Source organism: Microtus ochrogaster, linkage group LG4 (genome assembly GCF_000317375.1).
Source record: "Microtus ochrogaster isolate Prairie Vole_2 linkage group LG4, MicOch1.0, whole genome shotgun sequence".
In the NCBI taxonomy this organism is placed as follows: Eukaryota; Metazoa; Chordata; class Mammalia; order Rodentia; family Cricetidae; genus Microtus; species Microtus ochrogaster.
In genome coordinates, this window is record NC_022030.1 from 3,569,949 (window position 1) to 3,580,415 (window position 10,467).

General features: G+C 42.6%; 1 protein-coding gene across 1 annotated transcript in view; it reads right to left on the reverse strand.

The window, feature by feature from the left end:
* Positions 1–526: 526 nt before the first annotated feature.
* The window catches only part of Vnn1 (vanin 1), a 16,967-nt gene continuing 7,026 nt past the window's right edge, over positions 527–10,467 (reverse strand). Inside the window, exons 3-7 of the mRNA XM_005360929.3 lie at positions 9,068–9,260; positions 7,615–7,906; positions 5,421–5,779; positions 2,590–2,760; positions 527–1,296 (exon numbers count right to left, since the gene is read on the reverse strand). Of these exons, the coding sequence (XP_005360986.1) occupies positions 1,117–1,296; positions 2,590–2,760; positions 5,421–5,779; positions 7,615–7,906; positions 9,068–9,260 (1,195 nt within the window). The 3' untranslated portion in view covers positions 527–1,116. The remainder of the gene's footprint in view (positions 1,297–2,589; positions 2,761–5,420; positions 5,780–7,614; positions 7,907–9,067; positions 9,261–10,467) is intronic.

Below are 10,467 nucleotides of genomic sequence, written 5' to 3' on the forward strand. Positions count from 1 at the left end.
CGGAGAGAACTTTGTTGGTTTTGTTGTTGTTTGTTTGAACTGCTGTAACAGAGAGTTGAAGACTGGAGCACTTAAAAAGAAATTTATTGTCTCGTGATTCTGGGGGCCTGGAAGTTCAATATATTAGCAAGTTCACTTTCTTCTGAGGTCCCTTTCCTTGTTGTAGATGGCTATTTTTTTTCTGTGTTCAAACCAGCCTCCCACAATGCTGTTTTGTTCTAAATCTCTTCTGAGGACGTCAGTCATATTGGACTAAAGTTCATGCTGATGACTTCATGGTACCTCTTTTAAATTCGCCATTTCCCCCAAACAGTCACATTCTGAGGTCACAGGAGTTGGGACTTCAATTTAAGAATAAAAGGGACAGTAGAGCAGAAGTGGCACACATCTTTAATCCCAGCACTCAAGAGGCAGAGACAAATAGTTCTCTGTAAGTTTGAGACCAGCCTGGTCTACAGAGCAAGTTCCAGGACAGCCAGGGCTACATAGAGAAACCCTGTCTTGAAAAACAAACAAAAACTAATAATTAAAGGGATAGGATTTGTATTTGGCCTATAAGAGAATGAAAATGTATTGTTTAGAAAAATACTTAACAGAATAAATGAACAAACTCATTGGAAATCTTAAGCTTAATTGAGTAGAATATATATCATAATGAGGCAACAATATTCAAACCTCTTGTAAATATTTGTTATATTCTGACATGTCTTTTAATTGTAATTTTTATTTCTTCTGAATAAAACATGTGTGACTCTCATTTGGTCTAGCAGTTCAGTTCCAAGGCAGACCAATGCTCAAAGTTCTATTAATTGTCCTGAAATGCATCCAGGGTACATATGCTTCTCAAGAAAGAAAGAAAGAAAGAGAGAGAGAGAGAGAGAGAGAGAGAGAGAGAGAGAGAGAGAGAAAGGAAGGAAGGGGAAAGAAGAGAAAGAAAAGAGAGAGAGAGAGAGAGAAAGAAAGAAAGAAAGAAAGAAAGAAAGAAAGAAAGAAAGAAAGAAAGAAAGAAAAGTCCCTCTATTCATGGTCCACAGAGACCACTGTGGACAAACAGGTCTTTGCTTCATCCACTAGTTTTAAATTATTCCAAATAAAATAAAGAACATAAAAATTCTACTAGCATAAGTAATGTATAATAGGTATCATAATGAGCATTAGCAGCATCAGTGAGTGAGTTATCAGGTCTGAGGAAGCATTCGATGCCCAGTCCTTCCCATACAACCTCCCAAACAGAGTGACTGTCAACACAGGTCCAGATGTTGGCTTCAGGCTAAACAAACGGCCATCACTTGACACCTGGTTAAAACACAGAAAGTAGATAAGGTCTATTGAAGCTACAATCATCCCACAGTACTTTTCATAAGAAACAGCTTAAAATGATGGCCTGAATGTGGTTTTGCAAGATTTAAAATGTTGCAGGGGGTAAGAAAATTTAAAGTGCAGAATTGACACCGGCTCATTTATTATTTAACACATGTAACTGATGCCTGACAATGTACTTGTCTGGGAAACATGTCATGAATTAGTTAGCATGACAAATTGGAGATAGGAGCTTCTAATTTGGCCCTTCCAGACTCATGAAGACATGGCAAAAAGTCAGGAGCAGTGGGCCAAGGTGGGGTTTGGACTGTGTCCATTACTGTCACTGACTCCCCATGGCCCCTAAGCTCCCACAGTGAGCCCTCACCCCTACGATCACTCCTGTAAGGAAGGGATGTGAGTGAGACCTGCCCAGTAGTGAACAATGTGACTCAGAGGCCATATTAGGTTATGAAGCAAGCCATTCTTTCTGCGCTTTGGAGCTTCTCCTTCTTACAGACAACAACCACTGTAGAATTCTCTCTCCTTCACTTTTTCCTTCCCTCCTTTTTTCCTTACTGGACATTAAGTCCTAGGCCAGCCAGTGATTCTAAGCAGCTTCTCTGTTGAGAAGGGTCATGAAGTATTCAACTATCATTGAATCGTTTTCCTACTCAGCAGACCTTGAAAAGCCCAGTCTCCTCCATAAAAGGACAAAAAGGACATGCAGATTATCCTCATCTTTGGGCAAGAAATCCCATCTGCACAGAGTCTTTTATGATGATCCCCAAAGACAATGTTACCTTGGAAGATTTGGGGGTAAGTTTTGATGTCAAAATGCTTCCTCTTCTAATGAGGGAGAATTATCTGTATTCTGTGAATCATGTATTTTAATAAAACGCTGATTGGCCAGGCAGGAAGTATAGGTGGGAAAACCAGACAGGAAGTAGAGGTGGAAAAAGAGAACAGGAGTATTCTGGGAAGCAGGAAGCTCCCGCTCCCATTCCAGCCCAGACCACCAAGAAGCAAGATGTAACCAACCCGGCTGAAAGGTACCAAGCCATGTGGCTAACATAGATAAGAATAGTGGGTTAATATAAGCTACAAGAACTAATAAGAAGACTGAGCTAATGGGCCAATCAGTTTTATAACTTATGGATATCTCTGTGTGATTTTCTTTGGGGCTTGCTGGCTGTGGGGTACTGGGCAAAACAGAAACCCCAACAAGCTGGCCCTCATTGTTACACTCTACTACTCAGTTAGCTGACTACATCAAGCAAAGATCAATACCTGAAACTCCCCAGGTGCAAGCTTGACTTCACTCAGCAACACCTCAGGGAAGACATACTGGGTCCCGAAAGTGCCGCTGAGGGAGAACATTTCAAATGTGGTTGAGGCCGTGTCCACCGAACTCCCACAGGTGTGTAAACTGGTGGTCTTACACTTCAGCAGAGTACAGATCTGGATGAGAAGCACAAAGGGTGACGTCAGAGTCAAGATGAGTGTGTCATTAGTTTCATCTGGTCACTCGACAGTGCGGTCATGCATCAAAGGGCCATGCTATACCCTGTATGTTTACTTGTTCATTTTACCTTAGAGCTAGGTGAAGATGTTTTCACTCACTCAATAGTTTGATGCTCTCTACTCTTTAAAAATTGAAGTCACAGATAGGCTGAATGTGGTGACATAGGCCTGTAATCTGAGTTCTCTAGAGACTGAGGCAGAACCAAGTGTTCATGACTAATCTGAACTACATACTCAGGGACACATAATAGGAACCCATTTTTATAACAATAATAAAAAGAAGGGAAAGGGCTCGGCGGTGGTGGTGCTTGCCTTTAATCCCAGCACTTGGGAGGCAGAGGTAGGCGGATCTCTGTGAGTTCAAGGCCAGCCTGGTCTACAAGAGCTAGTTCCAGACCAGACTCTAAAACAAAAAAAAAAAAATGGGAAAGGAAGGAAGGGAAAGAAAAAAGGAAGGAAGGAAGGAAGGAAGGAAGGAAGGAAGGAAGGAAGGAAGGAAGGAAGGAAGACAATTGACATGCCATGTTCTAGAAAACTGCCTCTGCATCTTTAGCTAGTAAAATGTTTCTTCCTCATTAGAGTCATTTGGTTTATTGCTGACCAACAAATATACTTAGTTATAAACTATGTCAATCCTGAGTGCTTCCTGTAATGTACCACCAAAGGGATCTAACATAGATATTTAAGTCGGTGAAGGATACTTTCACACTCCCATTCTTCTCACAAGCAGCAGCTCTAGAAATGTCCCTGGATCTCCAGATTAGATCAAATCCAGCCAGTTGATCCTCTTCCAGCCAAATGCGCTGACTACGTCACAGGTCAATCCTTGAGGAACTGCATGCTCACGTGGCTTTCTGCTCCCATAGGCACTGTACTCCTCCAGTGGATGGCTCGAGGCGCGCTCAGCCTTCCATCACTAACACTGTTATGCAACCAGTACACCCTGAGCACTCAAATGTTGTGGAAATGAGAAGCACGGCTGGAGCATTTGCACAGTAAGCAAAATGTCACCCCATAGGCACAGTTCCATCCGTCCAGGGCTGTAGGTCTCAAGTATGTGATGAATGTGACTTGTTATGACTTTGATGAAACCAAACAGAGGATGTCCTGGAAACATATAAATGAAGCTAATAACCTAGCTGAGGAGTGACGAAGGTCCTGCAGATGTGGCAAGCATCCTTTATGGCAAGGATAACAGCTGGAAAATGCTATGAAAGGTGAGCAGGTGGGAACCACCATTGATAAAGGAATAAAATTTTATCGGCATGTAGAGATTCCATAGATGCTGGAAGTTTGGGATAAATGCTAGCAGCATCTCGATATACAGGATCCCAGAGCATGTGTAAGTAGTGGATACAGGGACCACAGACAAGACTTCCTGGGTTGTCTATATTCAAGCATTTGATTTGTCAATTAGTAGTTTAGTGAGGAATTTTCAGCAAGAAGGTCACATAATCAGAAAAGGCACTGTAATTTATTTTGTAATAGTATACAGAATAGATTAGATAGAGCAGAAACTGTTAACAAATAGTCCTAGTAGGAGAGCACTGCAATATTTCAAATGAGATAAGCTGATAGCCAGACCAAGGAATCAAGATGCAGACTATCTCAGCATTCTGTAATAGGCCCCTTTTCCTGTTAAGGACTGGAAGATGCCTGTATCCTTCCTGTTGAGGAGTGGGAGATGCCTGTACCATTCTTGCTGAGGACTGACTGAGAGATGCCCACATCCTTCCTCCTGAGGACTGGGAGATGCCTGAATCTCAGTAGTAAACTACTCTGGAAACAATCTCAGGGGACAACTCTCTCTATACTGAGCACTGAGTGCATGCTTGGTGTTAAATCCTTTATAAAGCAAGGCAGGCATTGATGAGCACTCAGAGAATGCCTAAACATGCAGGACATATATCCTAGGTACTACATCATCCTTGATCTGTAATTTGAATAATTTTAGTATTGGCGTTGCCGCTCTCCACTGCCCCAGCATCAGCTCCTCTCTTCAGCTTCCTACCTGGACTTCTTTAGTGATCGTGGAAGTGTAAGCAAAATAAACCCTTTACTCCTTGTGATGAATCGAATAAAAATGGCCCCCATAGGCTCAAGGATTTGAATGCTTGGTCACCAGGGAGTGACACTATTTAAAAGGATTAGGAGGTGTGACCCTTTTGAAGGAAGTGTGTCACTGGGGGTTGGACTTTGATGTTTCAAAAACCCAAACCACATCCAGTGTTTCTTTCTGATGCCTCCAGATCTGGGTGTAGAGAGCTCTTAGCTACTTCCCCAGCACCATGGCTGACTTTGTGCAACACTCTCTTGATCATGGTGATAATGGACTAAACCTCTGAAACTGTACACAAGACCCAATTATTTTTAAGAGTTGCCTTGGTCATGGAGTCTCTTCGCAGTGACAGAGCAGTGACCAAGACACTTCTCAACTTGCTTTCGGTCATGGTATTTCATCACAGGAATAGAAACCCGGACTAAAATATTTCCTTTTTGTGTACCCTAAGAAAAACAATCTTCCGCTGATAATCTGACATTCAGTTTTATCCAGCTGTGTGCATTTGAACCAGGAACTTTCCTGACAGTGGCCTTACCTGCAGATGATACTGCCCTTCCACGGTATGCAGTCCATCAAAGGCCCCAAGGGCATAGACTTCATCACTTCGCTTCTCAGTCATCCGGTAGCTTAGATGACAGCAGAGATCATTCTGGCAAACCGTGTAATTCCCTGCGATTCCTTTTAGCTCCACAAAGGTAAACTCATCAAAGAAAGCAACGCTCTGAAATTCCTGGTTTCCCGTTGCGGGTGCGTCTACACCGCTGGCATACGCAGTCCAGTTCACGGCAGAGTGGCGCGGTTGGGACTCCAGCTGCGCGAGAAGCAGTTTGCCCTCGTCGGTTTTCCTGTCATAGTGAAAGGCCCTTGGGGAATCTGGTGCATAAATGCCACTTCCTGGAAATACGGTTGGAAACAGGAAAATAAGGAGACTTTGTGTTTGTCACTTCTACCTGAAACTCATCATTTTACCCTATCTAAGAAATATATTTCACTCGTTTCTGTAATATATGTTGACTGGGAACAAACACAAGAGGAAATTTATACATAGAACATGACAATAAAAAACATTTAAAGGATGAATGTTGAATAATATTAAATAAATATTCAAACTGAAAAATAGTGAATAAAACTGCAAATGAAGGCATGTTCTATTTGGGTCTTCATTATTCTTTATTTATTGGGTTTTGTTTGTTTGTTTGTTTTAAGACAGCGTCTGTCTATATAATCCAAACTAGCCACCAATTCACTATGTAGCCCAGCCTGGCTATGAACTCAGGATTTTCCAGCCTTAAGTCTCCCCAGTGCTGAGATTATAGCTGTTCTTCATCACGCCCAGTTACAAAGCACTTTAATAAAGAATAAATGCACAGCATATCCCAACTAAATATTCAAAATTAAGAGTTGGGCTAGAGAAGTGGCTCAGAGGTTAGGGTACTGGCTACCTTTACCCAGGACCAGGGTTCAATTCCCAGCACCGATATGGTGACTCAGAACTGTTTGCAACTCCAGTCTCAGGGGATCTGATGCCCTCCAAGGGTATTGCACACATGCATGCAAAATACCTATATATAAGATAAATAAATAAATCTTTAATAAGTACTTTCTATAAAAAAAGATAGGGTAGGGCTGGAGAGATGGCTCAGTGGTTAAGAGCACTGACTGCTCTTCCAGAGGTCCTGAGTTCAAATCCCAGCAACCACATGGTGGCTCACAGCCATCTATCATGAGACCTGGCACCCCATTCTGGCTTGCGGGCACACATAGAAGGAATGCTGTACACATAATAAATATTTAAAAAAAAAAGATAGGGTATATTAACTTTAAAAAGTAGGGGCTGACATCTAACATGGTGGCATAGGCAGAGGAGAGATGTGCTCCCCCACCCCCTGCCCATCAACACCTGAGACAGGTGGAGGAGCTGGCATGGGGGTCATAAGAAGGGAAGGGCTGTCCCTGTCCCTCAGCAACTGCAGCACTCAGGAGAGTGGCTCCTGTACCTCACCTGGGCCACACAATAGAGCTGGCCCTGATGGTATAGGTGTGAGAGAGCTGACCCTGAGGGCATGAAAACAAGAAAACTGGTCCGCCCCTTGCTCACAGGGAAATTAGCTAGGGCAATGCTGGAGAGCTCACCCTGGTGGGGAGGACAGGGGAGAACTGGCAGGTGGACCAACCCTTCAGCCGCTCAGCTAGACCCAGGGTTATGACTTGGCCTGCCCCAACATCCACCCCATATGTGATCTGCTGCAGCATGTGAAGGGACCTGACACGCAGACCCAATGCTGCTGGAGCTCCACAACACAGGGAAACAAGAGTCCTAATGAGGAATCAGCATTGATGGTGCAGTAGAAACCAAAGGCCTGGAACCAGACCAATGACTCATGGTAATGACCACTTGCAAGTAAAGATATATGGACGAAAGGGTTTACTGTGTGACTCCCTGTGTCACCCTGCAGGTTCCATGATGAGATTTTTTTTAATTTCCCCCCTTTTTTCTGTTTTCCCTTAACCTTTGTTTTATTGGGGGGGGGGCAGTCAGGGGCAGTGGACAGTTGTGAAGGAATGTGGAAATGAATAGGATCCTGATACATGATGTAAAAGACACATGAAATAAATAAAAAGAAAGTTTAAAAAGTAAAATGAAAATGGGAGTTGAAAAATAAAAGATATACAAGCTATTTTTTTAAACGCTCTTTCTAACTAAAGGTCAAAGACCACGCATTACCTACCTGTCATTCTCCTCAAGGGATTATGTATATTGGCTGCGAGGAAATTGACCCCCATGCCCATAGCCCAAGCTGAATGGAATTCAATGGCTGCCAAATGGGGTAGAACATCCATCCAAGCGGTTGGGAAGAGTATGGTGTCCACCTGGAACTTGGTCACCAGGCTGACAGCGGGATCATGGAAGAGTACATCGAAGCATGTGAAGATCCCAAACTTTCCAAACGGGGTGTTGAAAGTCACAAACTCGGGCTCCACGGGTGCGTTGAATTGTTCTTCACCCATAAAAAGGTTTTGCTGTAATAAGCAAACCATGCAGAGGAATAAAATTCTTTGAAGCTTCCCAGGACGTTACTCTACGTGTAAAATGTGTTCATTCAACAGTGCGTGTTACATCTGTGACCGCTGTCTTTATGGAACAGCAGCACTTTGGAAAATGAGAGGCACTCCAGTAGGATGGAGCCGGCGACTCCCTTCCCAGTACAGATGGTATGTATGGGTGCGCCTGTCTATATAGACGGTCTTCAATCTTACAAAGTGACAGCGAAACAGACAGCCCCTGACCAAACACCTCGCCAAGGGCAAAGAGCTGTGCTCCTTCCTCAGGACTAAATCTGCCCCATAAGGCGCTTTAAATTCATCTTTGACCCATGTAAAAGTCAAAACCCGAAAGATGACAGAGTAGTTCAATGAAGGTGGCTTCAGGTGACTCTCGCCTGTTGAAATATTAGTTGAAGACGTGTTATATTTGTTTATGCTGGGGAACGTTTGTTTAGTGGTGCAAAGATGTGTTGCATTCTTTTGCATTGCATTTGTTTAACTCTGAAGCTATGTTACTTTGTCTAAGACACCTGATTGGCCTAGTAAAGAGCCAATAGCTAGGAAGGATGAAGGATAGATGGGACTAGAAAGCAGAGAGAATAAGAAAAAAAATCTAGAGAGCAGAGAGCAAGGAGAGAGAAAAAAAGGAGAGGAGGATGCCAGGGGTGAGCCACCCAGCCACACAGCCTGCCACGGAATAACAAGGAAACAAAGACATATAGAATAAAGAAAAGCCAAAAGTCCAGAGGCAAAATGTATCTAAATAGAAATGGGATAATTTAAGTTAGAAAAACTGCCTAGAAAGAAGCCAGGCTAAGATCAGGCATTCATCAGTAAGAATAACTCTCCATGTATTAATTTGGGAACTGGGTGGTAGGCCCCTAAAGAGTAAAAACAAAAAAATCAAAAAAGAAAAAAACCCAACTACATTTACCTACTCCAGTTGGCAGACTCCTAGGTTGCTGAATGCACCGAGAATGCCTTGGGTCTCCTTATAGGAACTGGTTAAATCTAAATCCTCCCTTATGTGCTGTCACCACTCTCCCTCTGAAGGTCGTTTATTGCTGTAAATAACAATTGCTCTCCTCCCTTATATTCCATAACTGTTCAGTTAGCTAATTCATTAATCAAAATTACCTTGTGGTATCGCGCAACCAGTTTACCCAGGGAATCAAACACCACGTCAGTGTTGTACTGGAAACGCCCATCAGGAGGACACTGAGGGTCACTAGTGTTGCATGGCTTCTTGTCTCCCATGTTTGCCACAACATAGATTGAGTTGTTCTTGGCCAGGCAGCTGAGTCTCTCCTGTACCGGGGTGTATCCAAATCTGGTACATGTCCATTGGGAGAGAAATTTTTAAAAAAAAAAATTTTGCATTAGGTTTTAACAAAAATCTATGGTTAGGTATATACAATGATTCCAATTAATAGGTAGGCAAAAAGGATTAAGACAAGAGACGATAGAGGACACTAATAGTGAGAAATTGGCAGTAAAAAATTATTCTGGGGTTAAGAGTCAAGCCATATTTACTTTTGAATCATAATAGGTATCAAATCTATAATTGTACATGCCATTGTATATTCATTTCAAAACATCTGCAGCATATTTCAGATATTATAAAGCAAAACCTTCCACACTCTGTTCATGAAACCAGGCCTAGTAGAGGAAGCACTATGTGTGAATCAAAACCTAGAAGAATAAGCTGGACAGTGGTGGTGTATGCCTTTAATCCCAGCACTCAGGAGGCAAAGACAGGAGGATCTCCTGTGAGTTCGAGGCCAGCCTGGTCTACAGAGCAAGTTTCAGGACGGACAGTCAAGGCTGTACAGAGAAACCCTGTCTTGGAAAGATAGAAGAATGGAGAACACTCTGGAATCTGACTCTCTCCCTAGACAACAATTGCACTGCAGAATCTGTCAACTATTTTGGAATTTGGTAGTCTATCCAAAGGCCCAAAAAGTAAACGTAAGCTAATTCCATCATTTCTGTTCTAATTAGCCGTGGCTACTCATCTCCCAACCCTAACCTTGTAACAGGAAGCTGTCCTATTTTTTAGTGAAGTGTACAGACTGCTTGGGAAGCAAACTGGGCAATGAGGACTCTGGGCTCTTGACAGCAAGGTCCTTATCTAAATACCTGCTTTTGAACACACGGATACAGACAAAGAAAAAGCAATCTTTGCACAAATTCTCCATTATTTAAAACCTGATCTTGAGTACCAGGGTATAAGAGACCACCTCCTTCTCCTATTTTGAAGAGAAGATACAGCAAATCCTGAGGAAAATAAGAATCTCAAGACTGAAAGAGTCAAACACCAACAAAGACATACAAAGAAACAGCAAGGATAAGAAACTGGAGCTAGGTGGTGGCATGTCTTTAATCCCAGAATCAGCAGTTAAAGTAGTTAGTACAAATTTGAGAGCAAGGATAAAAGTAGAATCTGGTTCCTGAAAATGGAAGAGTAGGGGCAAGCTTCACTCTCTTGTTTCCACAAATCTAAAAGTTTCAATTTGTACTTTGAGGAAAGAGAGAGA